The sequence below is a fragment of the Pelophylax lessonae genome, assembly GCF_965119305.1.
Source record: "Pelophylax lessonae genome assembly, chromosome: 2".
NCBI classification, from domain to species: domain Eukaryota; kingdom Metazoa; phylum Chordata; class Amphibia; order Anura; family Ranidae; genus Pelophylax; species Pelophylax lessonae.
Genome location: NC_138769.1, coordinates 616,741,195 through 616,759,244, shown reverse-complemented (window position 1 = coordinate 616,759,244; position 18,050 = coordinate 616,741,195). Strand labels below are relative to the sequence as shown.

At 47.4% G+C, this 18,050-nt stretch overlaps 1 protein-coding gene across 1 annotated transcript in view; it reads right to left on the bottom strand.

The window, feature by feature from the left end:
* LOC309548216 (RING finger protein 17-like) overlaps positions 1 to 18,050 on the bottom strand; it is a gene marked incomplete at both ends in the record, with an annotated part of 356,308 nt that overhangs the window by 315,726 nt on the left and 22,532 nt on the right. The window contains one exon of the mRNA XM_082248170.1: positions 10,106 to 10,306. Coding sequence (XP_082104296.1) covers positions 10,106 to 10,306 — 201 coding nt within the window. The remainder of the gene's footprint in view (positions 1 to 10,105; positions 10,307 to 18,050) is intronic.

Below are 18,050 nucleotides of genomic sequence, written 5' to 3'. Positions count from 1 at the left end.
AGAACGAGACCCTGAGAAGGGCACTCCAGCCATAGCATCCCCATCGCCCTCTGAATCAGAGGAAATGGACACCCTGGGCCTTTTTGTGGATCGATCAGCCACCAGCATCTGCACCTGAGCAGCAAGGTTAGCCACAATAGTAGCCAGATCAGCCCCCTCGGGGGAAGCAGCAGCAGCACCCTGTCCCCCTACCAAGGAGGGAGGAAACTTGCTTTCCTGAGAATCCATGCCCCAGTAACTTAGGAAAAAAAGGAGTACTGCCCCTTTAAGGTCGCGGCGATCGAAGCCCACCGCCCTCACAAAACACACTGACCCACCGGGCTAGGAATACAAAGGCAAGGAATACAGGAATGGAAGGTAAAACCCGGAGAGGTCACACAGGCTGCTGCTTCATCGATCGATGTCCTCAGAGCAAAAGGAAGTGATGCGAGACTGACCGCCCCCATAAAGCCTATGTAAGGCTACACAAACATGGCCGGCGGCCGAGGCTGTAGAGGCAGAAACACTGACATGTGGCCCACGCGATCGCCGCCAAAAACGGCGCTCTCACCACACAGGATCGGCCACCACAAAACTGTCACAAAAAAATGGCGGACCGCAGCAGCGGTCGCCGCACAGTATGCCCACAACATGTTTCACAATCATGTCCTTCACAGCACACAGCATGTCACACAGCCTGTTACACAGAGCAGAGCAGGAGAGCCCCCCCCCCTTGCAGCCCACAGAGAGCAGCTATACTGAGAGGGAGCTCAACATTATGCACAGACATGCAGGGTCCCACAGTCCCAGACTGACACCCAAGACAGACAGGTCCCCACACAGAAATACACTTACCATCCGGACGGCGTGGGGAGCCTGCACAAGCGATCAAACCGCTGCACTAAGGACAGGGAGAGTCGCAGCCAGGACGCAGTGGAATTGCGGTGCGAAACCGCATGGCGTCCAGTGAGGTAGCCACCTCACCGCAGCATCCCTGCAACGGACAGGAATGGGTCGTTCACATATGCCAGGGAAACCTAGCTGAACGCTCGATGGCAGGCTGGGAAGCCACTGGCCCTGAACCCCGGATACCCAGGGAGGCCAGCCCGAGACCCAGCACTGCACGATCATCTTCATCAGAAGATCTAACTAGAGCTGAAAATAAACAGCTAAGTAAAGAAAGAGAAAAAAATTCCAAATAATATAAAAAAAAGAAGAAAAGAAAAGAAGCGGAGACTGAAAAGCCCCAGCATAGGAAACGTCTAGCCTACTCCTGAGCTAGACAAATGAAACTGAGGTAGGAATGCAGGAAGCAGGAGGGTATTGACTGAGGGGACCACCCCCTGGGGGTGGGGTATGCTAAAAGCTTTGATATTAACATATTCTGTTGCCTAGCCACTCCTACGGAGCAAAGGTCAATAACCCTATTGTGACGAATATGAAGGGGCGGCGACTGTCGGAGGACGTAAGAGAAATGAAATTTATCCCGGTAGTGTTGTACTTTTAGCGCCATTCTCGTTTGTGGGTCCCAAAAGCATTCTTTCGCAAGCTAGATAGTATCATTAGTGCCTTCCTTTGGTCTCCCGGGGTCCCTAGGATCGGCCTATGGGCCCTGCAGGAGCCCTGGGGAAGCGGGGGACTTGCTCTCCCAGATTGGCGTAGGTACTACCTGGTAGGGCCAATAGTGTTTGCCCGGCGCTGGTTGCGGGCGGATGCGGGGGACTCTGCCACGGTTCTGGAAACGGCTCACTTGGGTTCTTACGAGAGCCTTCGTTTGGCATTGTTCTGCGGCGTGGGGCAAGACTGTGAAGTTGGCATGGCCTAGTTATGTTGGGTTCTCCCCATCTACCCCCCTTTGGATGAATCCCGTACTCCCTCACTTTTATAAATTGCCTGATCCTGTGGTGTGGGCTACAGTGGGGGTTAAGACGTTAGGGGACATAACCACAAGGGGGACCTACTCACCTTCGACAATTTGAGAAATCGTCATGACCTACCCACAACCCATTTTTTTCAGTATTTGCAGTTACGCCATACATTTAGGTGCCAATTTGTCGATTCTAAGATTGAACCCTTACCGTCTGACCTGAAATTAATGCTGACCAATTCGGACCTCCCTAAGACGCTATCCACTGTTTAAAAGGATTTATTTAAACTGACCCCACCAAGTATTAAGTGTCGGGAACGCTGGACTGCAGAAATTCCTGATCTCCAGGGTGAGGATTGGGATGACATGTGGATTGAACCTTTTAAACATTTAATAGCTGCCAGAGTCAAGCTTATACAATTTAAGTTAATCCATAGGACATATTATACCCCTGCCCGTTTAGCTATAATTTATCCAACCTCCTCCGCTGAATGTTGGCGCTGCTCTGCCTCCCCGGCGGATGCGACACACATATTTTGGGACTGTGCATTGGTCCAGCGGTACTGGTCAGAAGTTACCTCCTGTCTGGGGGGGGGGGGGGGGGGGGGTTCCGATGACCCCAGTTCCGCTGACCCCAAATTTTTTTTCTTTTGGGCCTGGTGGAGGAGCTGGTCCCCTCGGTGGCACATAAGACCCTACTGACCATCCTATTGTTTTATGCTAAAAAAGCCATACTGCTGCACTAGAAGAAGGTGTCCCCCCCCCCCCCCCGTTGTTTTGGAAGGGGTTGGTGAATGCTGTCCTGCCTTTATATAAAGCGGCCTATCTTTCCAGAGGGTGTATCTTTCCAGACCCCAAAAAGGTCTAGCGATTGGCTGAGCGTACCTTTAAGTCACTTCCGGCCAGTGGAACGCACGCTGCGGAAGCAGCAAACCACCATGCCGTGCTCTGACTGTTTATCATATGTCGTTTGTAAGTAGGTTTTATTCACCAAATAAATAGGTAATTTATACATATTTCACCATGGATGGCATCTTATTTTTCATGAGGGCACTCTGGACATAGGAATGGCTATCTTTAAGGATCTCTCCCAACTGAGCGTTTATCCAAGGCTGTGTTTCCTAGGGAGCTGTGATCATACACAAGGATATATGCACACTGCCATTTCTATAACATCTTGTGGTAAGTAGGAAACTAGTAGAAAGGGCCTTTACAGGGAAAAGAGGAACCTGAACCTCGACGGAATAGGCCCGAACAATCGTCTGTCTGATCCACTTAGAAATGGTTGCCGAGGACGCGGCCGAGCCCTTCCGAAGTTCCTTAGGAAGAACAAACAGGGAATCAGACTGCCAAAAAGATTAAGTGGCAGACAGGTAAACCCTGACCATCTTGGACCACAGCCAAGGAATGCCAGAAACCTCCTTGGCAGGCTTGGGCTTCGCACAAAGGGAAGGCAACACGATATCCTCGTTGAGGTGGAACAAAGAAACCACCTTGGGAATAAAAGACTGATTGGGTCTCAGACCCACTTAATCCCCATGAAGACCAGAGAATGAGAACGGCAAGACAAAGCCGTCAATTCAGACACTCTGCGAACAGACTTGATAGCCCCCAGAAAGGCAACTTCCTGGGCCAACACAGGCAGAGGAATATCTCTTATAGTCACAAAGGGAGGTCGTGGTAACACAGACAATACCAAACTCAGGTCCCAGGGAAGCAAGGGAGCCTGCCTCGGGGGAACCAGAAGTCGCACCCCTGGAAAGAAAGTGAGAATCAAAGAATTTGACGCCAAGGGACGCTGGAAAAAGACGGCCAAGGCCGACAACTGACCCTCGGCCGTGGTCAGCGCCAAACACTGATCCTCCCTTTCCTTCAGGAAGGCCAAAACCTTCGCCAACGAGAAGGAGCGAGGATGGAAACAATGGAAACAATGCGAATCGCACCAGGCAATATACGCTGTCCAGGTGCGATGAGAAATCTTTCTAGAAGTAGCTTTACGAGCCTTCAATAAAGTAGGGATGACCACATTCGGAAAACCCCTATCTCTCAAGACCAGGCTTTGAACAGCCACGCCGTTAAAGCCAGAGACTGTAAAATAGGATGGAAGATCGGCCCCTGAGATAGAAGATCTTCTCTCAGCGAAGCCGTCAGGGAGGCGTGACGACCATCTGAACGACGTCTGCGTACCAGGACCAATGTGGCCAGTCTGCAGCCACCAGAATGACCGGCATCAGTTCCGACGCCAACCTGCAGAGGAACTTTGACAACAGTTAAATCGGAGGGAAAGCATACATCAGCCGATACCAGTGCCAAGGTACCACTAACGCATCCGTGGCGTCCACCAGAGGATTGAGAGGTCCGGCCACAAACTTTCCCACCTCACTGTCGAGACGGGACGCGAACAGATCCACGTCCGGAGTCCCCCACCAGGCACACAGGAGCCGAAACACCTCCGGACTCAGGGACCATTCTCCCCAGTCCAAGGTCTGGCGACTCAGATAGTCCGCCAGACAGATTTCCACACCCGGAATGTGAACAGCCGAAATTGCCGGAACGTGGGATCCGGCCCAAGACAGGATCTCGGCCACTTCCTTGGCCGCCTGGGCACTCGTGGTGCCCCCTTGGTGAATGATATAAGCCACAGCTGTGGCGTTGTCCGTCTGTACTAGAACCGGACACACCTGAAGTTGAGATGACCAACGTAACAGACAATGAGGCCTCCATTGCCGACCACGTCCCATGGGCACAAAGCGTGCCCAGAACTCCACCCCAGCCCGACAGCTGGCATCAGACAGCACCGCCCACAGCAGAGGCCAGAAGGACTGGCCTTGTATCAGGGTCGGCGACCAGTGCCACCACAAAAGCTCCGACCGTACTCGGTGGCTCAGAGAAATCCTCCCGTCCAAAGACAGAGGCGTTCTGTTCCACCTGGCCAAGAATCCCCACTTGCAGAGTCCTTGTGTGAAGTTGAGCAAGCGGGACGGCTCCGATAGCCGAAACCATCAGACCCAGAGACCGTATACAGGTTCGCAAGGAGGAGAGATCGTTGTCCCTGAGGGACCCGATCTCGTCCCGCACGGTCCGGAGTATTTCCCGCAGAAGGAAAACTCGTGCCTGAGCCAAGTCCAGGACCATCCTCAGGTATTGAAGACGAACTGAAAGAGTCAGTGCCGACATCTGAAAAGTGACGGTCCATCCAAACTCATGGAGCATTTGAACCGTCACGACCAGATCGCTCGTCAAAGTTGCACACAAGCTCGACCTTAAAAAAAGGTCGTCCAGGCAACCGAGGACCGCAATTTCCTTGGAACACAGTATAGCCCACATCGGAGCCCAAACCGTGGCGAAAACCCTGGGAGTCGAAGTGAGACCAAAGAGTAACGTCACCAAATGGTAGTGCTCCCCAGCCACCACGAAGCGGAGATATCTTCGATGACCTTAGTGTATAGAGATGTGCAGATGCGCATAGACTGTAGGTCCAGATCGGACGCACTTCGCCCTCTTGACTGGACACCGTGAACAGGGTGGAATAAAACAACAAAACCCATCCCATGAAGGCACGGGCAAGAGGACTCTTTGGGCGAGCAGATCTTGCACCGCCCCCATGAGATCTCAGACACGAATGGCGAAACAGCTGGAGGTTGGACAAAAAGAACCTCTCTGCGGGGCGAGATCGAAAACTCGACCTTGTACCCTGAACGAATCCGCTCGTGAACAAACTTGTCCCGAATGCTGGACAACCAGGGTTCCAGAAAGCAACGCAGACGTCCCCCCACCCTGAAGACGGGTGAGGGTGCCCCTTCAGTAAGAGGAGGACTGGGCCGCTGAACCAGACTGACCGGCCTTTGACTTAACCAACCACAGCTTCTTGTGCCCACCGGAAGGCCTGAAGGATTTGACCTTGTCCAGTTTCGAAAGACAGCACGAAAGGACCCGCGCTGAGCATGGAAGGAAGGCCCCCATCTAGCGCGGGAGGACCTACCCGTAGTGACTTGGGGCAACAGAGTACTCGTCCCACCCGTGAGCCCCGTAATCAACTCATCCGGAGTGACCCCAAAAAGATGACTCCCCACAAAAGTTCCGTCTTTTCGGAAGCGTGGGCAGCCGACCAGCTTGTTAGCCAAGCATGCAGCGGATCGCAACCCCGACTGCAGATAACAGAGCGACTAACGGAGCCTCGTCCAAGGCCGCGTCACACAGGAACATCTCAGTCTGGTAATCTGATCCACCATGTCAAGGGCAGTCGGAGAGGCCGACTCCGCCACCAGCGTGCTCCGAAGCACTTTGGATCATGTCGTGAGAGCCTGAGAGGCCATCACAGAAGCAAACACAGGTTTAAGCAGGGAATCCGCTACCAGGTAAATGTGTAGGGAAAGCGCCTTAGCGCGCCCATCTTTGAACACCGGGAAGTCCTCCACTGGCATCAAGGTAAATTTATTCAGTCCAGAGACCATGTGGTCCACTTCAGGGGACACCGTCAAACGTTTGTCCACGGCCTCTTAAAAAGGGATAGCGGTGGGAAAAAAGCTTAGGCACCACCCGCATACAGTTAATGGGACGCCAATGGTCATTTACAATTTTATGAAACTCCACGGGTCAGGGAAAAACCAGAAGCAAACTTTGGCTCTTAGGAAGGGGACAGACCCCAGAAATGCGTCAGCCTAGCCACAGCAGTTTCATGCGGTACACTGCGTGCCATTCAGCATCGTGCAGTACCTTGGAGATTATATGTATATCATGGTGATGTGTGCACATTCACACCTGTTTTGGGTGTATAATATATACTTTTTAATATTTTAATAAATGTTTTTAGTAGTAATGCACTAGGTCGGTGCGCCCCTTTTCTTTTGTTGTTGATTCCCAGCTGGTTTTGGATACCCTTGATCCTGAGGGGGCAGCAAGACCACAAGCTTTACCCACTCAAGTCCGAAGTATCCCTCTTCCCTCCGTCACATTGTACTCGAGCGCAGGAGAATTGTTCTACAACAGGGAAAAACCTGATCTGACTTCTGGGCCGTTCGGAACCCAAAAGCAGCCCATTTACATGACTGAGAGGGCTCATCGTCAAGATAGAGAGTTTCCTTAATGGCGCTAATGAGGGCAGCTATAGCAGCACGTTCCCGCATTACCGAGGAGGAAATTCCACCTCCTCCTCCTCATCAGAAGTGGAGGACTGGGACCCGTCAAGAGGGACATCGTCCATGACAACCAATTCAGGCTCAGAGACCGAGGACTGGGAGGGCATAGGCCACTTTTTTTTTTTTTTTTTTTTGGAAGAGCGCTCAGCAGATCCACTGTGGACGCATAAAAAGCGCAAGAGCAGCAGATAATGGAAACCATCGAAGAGGTTTCAGGAATACTCAAAGCCCCCACCAGGCCTGTGGGGGAATTGTTAGTCTGGGAGTCCAGAAAGTCAATTTAAAATAAATGGGATGCTGGCCCTTTAAATGGGCGGTTCCCGCTGAACCCCACCGCAGCCTGCACTATTTGAAAGAGTCCCTTCAGATGATGCAAAATCCACAAAAAAATAACAGTTTTGGCAGAAAAATACCCTTGGCATTAGAAAATGGAAGGAAAGAGAGGAAGTGACCTCACGCCCCTAAAGGCCTAGCCCTTGAGCTACAATAAAATGGTGCCTAATGAAACTATGTAAAAAGTCACAGGCAAGATGGCAGCTTGCCCTTAAAAGGCATGTGCCCTTACCCAAGCTGGCGCCCGATCGGCATCATGACAGTATACATAAAATGGCTGCTGCGCACACACACACACACACACACACACACACATACACAAAGCCCAGTAATCTGCCCTCACCTAAAATGGCAGCTGCGCTAAAACGGCACCAAAAAAAGCACACACACGTGGTCTGGCCACCACAGGGGACCCCAAGGGAGACCCCTCACCGCTATGGAGCCTCCCCCACACCCACCAGGTACCACAAGTACCCACACAGAGCGCCCACAGCAGGGCCAGGGAGGGAGGGAAATAACACCAAGTTGGCCAGACCACCAGCCCTGCCATCCCCTAAGAGTGGGCCCACAAAACCCCCTAAAAGTCCCCAGGGACAAGGGGGTATCAGTACTCACCACTCCAGAAAAGCGAGCACCGCTCTGATACGGGAGACCTCCCACCCTAAGTGGGGGTGCCGTCAGCCAAGGATGGATGCTAGCAAACACGCGGGCATTCCGGAGTTGAGACACCCTCAGCGAAGACGCAGCTAGGAAGGCTAGTCCCCATTCCAAGGGGCACTGTCATTGCGAGGTCTGGCCGCACCAGTAACCTGCGACACTCGTTGGCAGGCTGGGACTCCATAAGGATCTATATTACCCAGTGCCAGGCCCAGCTCTGCAGTCACTTGTAGTCCTCCAGTAAAAAAGTCCCTAACTAGTGATATTGAGAGAAATAAAAACCTATTTTCAGAAGAAAAATACATATTTTTAGAAATAAACAAAGGAAAACTGAGTTGCTAGGTCCCGGCCAGGAGAGCTAGCCTACTCCTACGCTAGGCAGCATAAAACTGAGGACCAGTGGTAACTGGATCAGGATAATGGCTGGAGACGGCCCCCTAGAGGTGTGTCTAAGTATAGAAAAGTTTTTTATTAACATTTCTAACTGTCTAGCTCTGACATTGGGCGCCATTACCAAATAGTGAAGGCTAATATGGATGGGCGGCGACTGTCAGAGGACGCAAGAGAAACTGCTTTTATCTCCTGTAGCTTTTCTTTATCATGTCATTCAGCAAAGAACGAAAGATCCAATCACCCTGAAAAGATAACTCTGCTACGGCCTTTTTCAAAGTCTGGACTGCCGACCAACACTTAAGTCAAAGAACTTGGCACAGAACATCCGAAAAAGTTTTGAAAGCAATGGGACCTCATCCAAATATGCACTTAAGACCCAGGACCAGTTAGTGGGTCCGTCCGATTCAAGTAGACTATATGACTATAGATTAGAGTTGCACGATTCTGGCCAAAATGAGAATCACGATTTTTTAGCTTGGAATAAAGATCACGATTCTCTCACGATTCTCTGTGTAACAAAAAAAAATTGGGATAACTTTACTGTTACGTTTTTTATTCATTAAAGTCTATTAATTGCGTTTGAAAGACTGCTGCGCAAATACAGTGTGACATAAAATATTACAACAATCACCATTTTATTCTGTAGGGTCTCTGCAAAAAAAAAATGTATAAAATGTTTGGGGGTTCTAGCAAAAAAAACTGATTTTAACTTGCAAGCAACAAGTGTCAGAGAAAGGTCTAGTCTTTAAGAGGTTAAACTTCCTTTGTCCCTGGCAGAGGGAAGGAAAAGATACAATGTAATCATTTTTGTTTATAGATACTGGGAGACTAATGCTGATAGGCGTTTGCAGGAGGAAAGATACAATGTAATCATTTTTGTTTATAGTAACTGGGAGACTTTGCTGATAGGCATTTGCTGGGAAGCTTTTTTTTTTTTTTTTTTTTCCCACAGCTGTTCTCTCTGCTATGCAGCTATGCAAAGAATTGAGCAAATTTCAGGTTTAGATCGTCAGGGGGGGTGAATCGAGATCGCGATTTTCATACGATTAATCGTGCAGCTCTACTATAGATATAATATAAAAGACTTTATTTATTCAAGCTCTGACACAGGAGCATTGCCCACTAAGCTAGAGTTTGGCAAACTAAAGCCATAGCTGAAACCAGACAAAGACAAACCAGCTATGAGTGACAGATTCTGCCTTCCTGTTAGCAGAGGTCCACTTTTTAAGAGGAGTCTCCCTCATAGGATAATCAACAGAAAATTATTTTTGCTGCAAAAAGGGTGGTTTAGAACATTACCATTCCCTAGATACAAACTTATCAAAGCAGGCAGAATAAATAAATAGTTGTGTAAACAAACTCTTAGTTGCTATAGTGGCTGGGATTTTGTGTGCATGCTGGTGATGTCGCTGATGTCATAGTTACACCATTGGCAGTGTTCACATCACAGCTAAAAAAAAATAAAATAAAAAAAAAAAGTTGATGTCTACTCTTCTAGGACACTAGCCAGCAACTAAACTTTTTTGTCTGCATGCAATCCATCTGTAGGTGTCAATATAACCGAAGGGTGAAAGATTATCTCTGTTCCTCAATGGACGAGAAAAAAAAGTTCTAACATTTCCTGTTGTGTGTAGATAGGTGTGCAGTTATTTATTGGTATACAATGCATTCATTGTGATGCACAGAAAACAATCCCACTATTAATGCCAGCAAGCAAGTATAGTGTACATGAATTTACCTTTTAAGAATGCTCTCTGTCGACAGCCATTGTACAAATATTTTACTGGGAGACAGCACATGACTTATGTACACATCAAGCTCACTGCGCTCAGAAAGGGAAATAGTGTCCATACACTTTTCAATGGAGTCAAGTGGTCGGTCTAAAACTGAATCCCAAACTTCCTTCAGAGGCAGATGTGGATCAGCAATTCCAGGTTCACTATAAGAGAATATCAGACAGGAGCTCAAAGAGTATTCAATAGGAGTGCTAGTTTAAACCCGCGCTAGGAACAAAAATTAAATGAAAAAAATGTTTTCGCAGCTGCTGGTCACTAAGTAAAAACTTAGGAAGATAGTAAGCAAAAAAACAGCGCTTGCAAAAAAATTATTGAAATTGGTGGTATGACTATCAAAAAATGAATGTGTGTTACCAATATTATGATAATAAAGTGCAATCGTGCCAAAAAAAAAAAACCCGTAAGACCACCTTCCTCTGGACAGCTCAAAATTAAGGAGGGACCATAGTAAAAGCCCGTATATGTATATTTTATTAACTGCTTAAGAAAATACTTACAAAAATAAAATAAAGGCACGCATGTATGAAAGAGATGGTAGTTTTACAATCCTTCCAGGAACACAGCCGGCGTGCATCCACGGACTCCAGGAAGTAATGTCGTTGGTTGCCAGGACCGGAAGTGCGTTGACGCGTTTCGCCCACCTACAAGGGCGTTATGAAAGACATCCAGGATTTTTTTGCAAGCACTGTTTTTTTTGCTTACTATCTTCCTAAGCTTTTACTTAGTGAACAGCAGCAGTATTCAATAATCTCCACAGAAAGATAATGAAGCTTAGAATGACAAAGGAGTAATAAGACATCTCCATACACAGGGAATTTGTCAACCTGCATCACATGTTTCAGTTTATATACCATAAGACAGTACTTAGAGGAATTATTTGCGTACCTGTGTACTTTCAAATTTGTATTTGTGTCCAATTTAAGGTCATCTCTAGAATAAAACTATGCTCCCACTAACTGATCGCCAGCAGGAAAAAAAAAAAGAAAAAAAATGTATTTACCGAAATCTGCAATCACATGATCTTTGATTTCCTAGTCTTCTCTCTTTGTTTACATCAGAAAGGGGTGTCTGGTTATCTACGTCACTGCCTGTGTGAAATGGACACTTTCTATTGGTTGTCCAGTTGTTGGGTTCTCTTAAGATTCAGGAGAGAAGTTATATAATTGCAGGGGGGGACAATAGGGAACCAGATACATAGCAGGACTTGAGGTTCCCCACAACCAGGAACAGCACCTAAGAGGGACCAGGACAGGGTACTTAGGTGAGAATACCTTGCTTTATAAAGTCATGAAAAATAAAAGCTCAGAAGGATTGATCAAAGAGGCATTGCAGGGAAGGATGGGCGCCATATTTTGGGGCCTTAAAGAAGCTCTCAAGACAAAGAGCAATCTTGGCATGGCTACAGATCTTTTTTTTTTTAACTTTATTTTTTTTTATTAAATATAGAAAAAGGAACAGTACAGGTTATACACCATAAACAATAAGTACAATCTGCGTAAAAAAATATAAACAGAGCAAATACGGGGAAAAAAGGATAACAATAGAACATAGTCACTGTATAGCATAGTAGTGCATAACATAGCACAACTTTCCATAACACTCCTGTGCCACAGGATAAAGTGAGAGAATAGGAGAAGCAAAAAGAAACTCAGTAATTCTATCCAGTTAGAGTTAGGGAGAGCATAGTGTACCAATATGTGATCCAAAGTGAAGTTGTGGAGGACAGGGATAAGTGTCTGTTATGGGTGTCTACCTCCTCCAGCACCCCCAGAGGGAACATAATGTGCCGGAAGGAAGAAGTACAAGTGGAGACATTAAGTAAGAAATATAAACAGTCCACTATGCAGTAGGCATATCATAGATATAGTTACATAAAATTAAGTACGATACAACCAATTATTCTATGAAAGGAAAAACTTAGTATAGGAAAGAATATTAAATGAAATAGCCTTTTCTAGTTGGTAATTGGCATTAACAATATGGACAACCTCAGAGAGGTTTGGTGCTTCTGTGGTCTTCCATTTACGAAGGATTAGATTCCTAGATGCAAGCAAGATGTGTAGGACAACGGGACTAAATGTGACAGGATAATTGTTAATTCCAATATGCAATCTTTTTTAGGTGGGGAGAGGATCCCAGTACAGGAGGAGATGCAGCTAAAGACCGTTTTCCAAAAACTGGTGAGGGAGGGGCAATCCCAGAGTATATGGGACAGTGAGCCAGGTTGTCCGCAGTCTCTCCAACATTGTGAGGAAAGGGACGGGAATATCCTTGCCAATCTAGTTGGTTATCTTTACCATCATCTCCCAATGCATTGTACAATGAGACATCCTCCTCAATGTCCGACCAGATAGGTTTGTTGGCTAGGGGGTACCAGCCATGTAGTTGTTCCAGACGCGTGGCCCAGTAATATTTGTGCATGTCTGGTAACTGTGCGCCACCTAAGTGTTTGGGTAGGCTAAGAGTGGAGGAAGCTACACGGGACGGGAATATCCTTGCCAATCTAGTTGGTTATCTTTATCATCATCTCCCAATGCATTGTACAATGAGACATCCTCCTCAATGTCCGACCAGATAGGTTTGTTGGCTAGGGGGTACCAGCCAAGTAGTTTTTCCAGACACGTGGCCCAGTAATATTTGTGCACGTCTGGTAACTGTGCGCCACCTAAGTGTTTGGGTAGGCTAAGAGTGGAGGAAGCTACACGCGCCCGTTTCCCAGCACTAAACATGTAGAGTAGTTGAGGTAGAATGAACATCTTGAATGCCGCCATTCTCCCCCCCCCCCCCCCCCAGGATAGCTCAGTTTTAGCCATGGTAGAAATTTCTGCTACTAGTTTCTTTTTGAGAGGTTGGCCGTTAAGGAGGTTAGAAGTTGCGGGCATAAGGTAAATGCCTAGGTACAAAATCTTGTCAGTAGTCCCGGGGTAGTTGAGCCTGTAAGGAGGGGGCCGCTGCTGGAACAACGCTCAGCTCAAGAATGTTGGATTTCAACGTGTTCAACTTATAATAGATCGACCCGAAATCAACTAGAATTTTGTGGGCGGCAGGAAGTGAGGTTGTATGGTTTGTTAGTAGTAGAACAATGTCGTCCGCAAAAAGGTTTATTTTATGGTATACTCCTTTAAAAGTAAAACCATCAATCTTTTGCTCCGTCCGCACTGCCTCAGCCAGGGGTTCAATTGCTAGGTTGAATATGGAAGGGGAGAGAGGACATCCCCAGCGGGTTCCATTTCATGTAGTTAAGGGTGAGGACATTGTGCCGGACGTAAGTACTTGCGCCGATGGGCAGGAGTACAGGGACACAATGGCTGAAAAAATTTGCCCAGAGAAGCCAAACTTGGCCAGGGTCAGTCAAATATAGAGCCAGGTGACCCGATCGAAAGCCTTCTCTGCATCCAAGGTCAGGAGCAGAGAAGGCGCTCGATGTGTCCGCGCCTGATGGATTACATTTATTATCAGGCGTCTAGTTGCGTCCGTGGTCTGGCGGCCCGGCATAATGCCCATTTGGTCACTTGTGATCAGGTGTGGTAGGACCGTTTGCAAGTGGGCAGCCAGAATTTTACTGTAGAGTTTTACGTCACTGTTCAATAGCGAAATAGGGCGGTAGTTAGACGGTTGGGCAGGGTCCTTTCCTGGTTTAGGGATCGTGGTCACATAAGCACAAAGCATCGTGTGGGGGAACAACGAGGATACTGTGGCCATCTCGTTTACTCTAGCTAGATGGGGGCCTAGAGTGTGATAGAACAGCCTATAGTATTCGTTGGGGAACCCGTCAGGGCCTGGTGATTTACCATTGGGAAGAGTTAGTACAGTTTTAGAAATTTCCATGGGGGTTATAGGGGCGTTAAGGACGTCAAGATGGGCGTTTGAGAGTCTGGGTAGGTTAATACGGTCTAGGAAAGATTGGATGGTGTCAGTCGTAGGTTGGGGAGTATTGGCATCATCTTTGAGGTCATGAAGGGAGCTGTAAAAGAGTGCAAATTCATTTGCAATGTCTTTGGGATGAGAAAGATTCTCCAGTGGCGGATTGCTGGAGACAGGCGATGCGAGTCATGGCCTGTTTTTTGCGAAGTTTGTTAGCTAGGAGCTTGCCAGCTCGATTGGAGTGAGCGTAAGAGTTAAGTTTTAACCTTTTGAGATGGTAGTCATATTGTTCTAAAAGAAGGGTGCATAAGGACTTCCTCAGCTGGTCGACAGCTTCCGTCAGGGCCGCAGTGGGGTTCCGTTTGTGGGAGGACTCTAGGTCCTTAATTTGCGAGGAGAGTCTGAGATCATATTGCCTCTTCACTCTAGAGCGTTGTTGTATGCAGATACCCCACATGTAGGCCTTATGCGCCTCCCACAAAACCCACGGTTCAGAGACAGAATTCTCATTGAGTGTGAAGAAATCATTTAGGCAGGTAAGGATCTTTTGGCTTGTGGAAGGATCCTGTAGGATTTTCGTGTCACAACGACATACTGAGATCCTCTCCCTGGGGGCACCCTCCTCCAAGACCATCTCCACAGCAGCGTGGTCAGACCACGTGATGTTTCTGATGGCCGTGGAGTAGGTTTTGCACAATAAACACAAGTCAAGCAGAAACATATCAAATCTGGAATAGGAACGGTGCCTGGAGGAGTAGAACGTAAAGTCTTTCTCAGACGCATGCTGACACCGCCAGGCATCGTGTAATTGTTCTTTGTAAAGTAACGATTGAAGAGAGCATTGTCGGCCCCTGGCGGAAGAGGTAGAGTCCAGCCGCGGGTCGACCACAATATTAAAATAACCGCACAATAGTAAGTTACCATATAAAGAGTGCAAAAGGGATCAAAAGAATCGTCTCTGGTGGGTGTTGGGGGCATAAACCGCCACCAGCGTCAGTGGCATGCCATTGAAGTCCCCTTTGACGATCTGAAAGCGTCCGTCGATATCTGCAACTTGTTTTATCAGCTTAAAAATGCAAATGAGCGCTTAATAGCAATCAGTACCCCTCTCTTCTTGTCTGGTGCGTTGGCGTAGAAAGAGTTTGGAAAGTCTTTGTGTACACAGGTGGGATGGTGGTTGGCTTGAAAGTGGGTTTCCTGGATATCGATGACATCCGCATTATTGCATTTAGCCTCTTTCCAAAGGGAGAACCGTTTTGTGGGATGATTTAGGCCATTGACGTTTAAAGATAGAAACTTGATGGTCATGTCAGGAAAAAATTACGCTAATCATCAGATGGGTTGCATCGAGAGGATTTCAGAAAGTCCCAAAACAATGGACCGAAAAAGGGCAGTGGCACAGGTAGAAAGTCAGAAAAACCGCAATGTGCGGTGTAAACTGTAGAAAAAGGAAAACAATAAAAATAATATGTGTACAGGCATAGCCCGGAATACGGTAAAGGGGCCATAGGGAGAATAGAATTATGATGGCCAGGGACTGCTAGGTGAATTAGGTTATGGATGTAGTCAGGGAGGAAGTATGGCGGGCGGAGCGGAGAAGAAGCCAGTGCTGGAGATGATATCGCTATTGAGCCTGTAAAGGAGACATCCTGTGGCCATCTTTGGTATTACACACAAGCTTTCTGTGGTCTACTCATTAGCTTGAGAGACCAACTCTCTCTGGTAAGCAGCCATTTGATTTCTTTGGGTGATTCGCACACCAGTGTCTTCCATATTTCATAAGGAATTGTGTGGATGCACTTTCTGGGACTCTGTGGCAGACCCTCTCGGAATTTCCCCTGTGCTTTTATGTATGGACTCTATTGGGATCTAACTGGGATTTAAAATATCCTTCTGCACCTTTATTGTCTTTATGTATTTTGCACTGGATGATTTACGATACACGTGATTATTGATTTTTATTTATAGGAATAACACAGTAAGGATCACTGATTCATTTCAGGTTATCCTCCTTTATATACACACAACGTGATCATTATTGCATTTTTGGTGATTTCATTATTCACTATACTTTAGCGCAGCACATTTTTGTTTAATATGCATGTAGTACCGCCAGTAGCATTCTTCGTTAGACCTCTTCCTAGACACCACCTGCCATTCCTCCTGAAGGTGGGACGGTGCAAAAGCTCCGGTTGGTAAAGGGTGTTGTGGTGGGATAATGCCCCAGATTTGCAGGATCGAGATACCCTCTTCCAGGGTAGAGATGAGTACAGTGGCTCCATTGTGGGTGACAGAGAGGGAGGCCGGGTACTTCCATTTATGAAGGATCTTACGATTCCTCAAGGCCTTTGTGATAGTTGCTAAGGATCTGCGCCTCTGGAGCGTATGCCACGAGAGATCTGGCAGGATCTGTAGATGGGACTATTCTCCTGGAAGGCTGGAGGCCTGGTGGGATGCTGTCATAATACTTTCTTTATCGTGAAAAAAGTGGACCCTAAGGAGCACATCTCTGGGTAAATTCTGAGTGATAAAGGACGGATTAGGGATCCTATGGATCCTGTCAATCAGGGGATCAGCATCCGATAACATGGGGACCAGAGTGGAAAAAAGGCCCTTTGCGTATTGTATTAGGTGTTGCGCCTGAACTGACTTGGGAACCCCCCGCAGCCTTAAATTATTTCTCCTGGACCTGTCTTCCAGGTCCGCGAGTTTTTCCTTAATCCAACTGATGTCATCTGAGTGGGAATTGTGGGCTTCCACCATGGCATTGAAGGACAGAGAACATTTGTTCAGTGAGGTTTCCATAACATCCACTCTGTCTCCCAAATCCTGTACATCCCGCTGCATACACTGCATTATGTCTGAGTGTATAGAGTAGTGCAAGAAAAGCAGCATATTTTTAAACAGGGTGTCCGAGATGGTCTGGCCCCCCGTGGGGAAGTCAACAATAGGGTCTTGCACTGCTAGCATAGGAAGTGGGTGGAGAGGTTGCCCAGCAGTCACATCCGTAGGGAGTCCCTGACTGTGATTAGGGGGGGGGATTCCCTGCGGGATCTTTCTTTAGCTGGGCGGTGGGATGAAGGGGAGACAGGGGAGGAAGATCTTGAGGAGTCCCCGCTATCTGGGATGGCTACTTGCCTTAACATGACGGCTGCTTTAGGCTGCGATGATGATGCAGTGGAGCTCAGGCAGGTGCGATGAGGGTGGCGGAGGTTGCTGTAATCCCCTGCAGTCCCAAGTGGGCGAGCGGAGCTTTAGACGCCGGCGTCCATCTTCCGCGGCAGTCGCCACTCCCCCCCCTCCCGCTACAATCTCTTTGATGTATAGGAAATTGACTATCTGTATCACATTTTTCAGTTTATCCATAAGCAAACCAATCATTTTTTGTATAAATCACTTGTGTTCATATATTAACACTTTAAGGCAGGTTCCTTTCCATGAATAGGGGGAAGAGTCTGCTGTGTGGCGCTGGATGGATTATACACCGCTAACCATGTCAAGTGTTGAACATCCTTATGTGAAGCAAATATAATGATGGTTGACCATTCACAATATAAAACTGAGATATGTAGGTGTTTTGTGATTTGTGATGACTAGCATTAATAGTGCAAGAATTAGAGTTCTTAAATGATTTTAAGGTTACCGTAGGATGACAATATAGTAAAAGAAAGATATACAGCATAACGCCATCCGACCATCACTGCCTACTGTCTTGAACACGATGGTTAAATGTGTACCAACCCCCACCCGCATTGTAACTCCCCCTCCTTTTCCACCTCTCCCCTTATCCCCCCAATCCTCCTTAATTCTTCCATATCTTTTCCACCCTTTTCTTTTTCATTTGTTCTACCTTTCTGCTACAGCCCACACATTGTTACCTATACCAAGTTCTGTTTGATTTGAGTAATTCAATCTCCGATGGCCATAGGTATGGAGAATGTGCCAAATAATTCTCTATGGTCGTCTCCTCAGAGTAATTTTCTTCTAGGCCAAATTACCGTTTTGAATTCAGTTTACTATAAT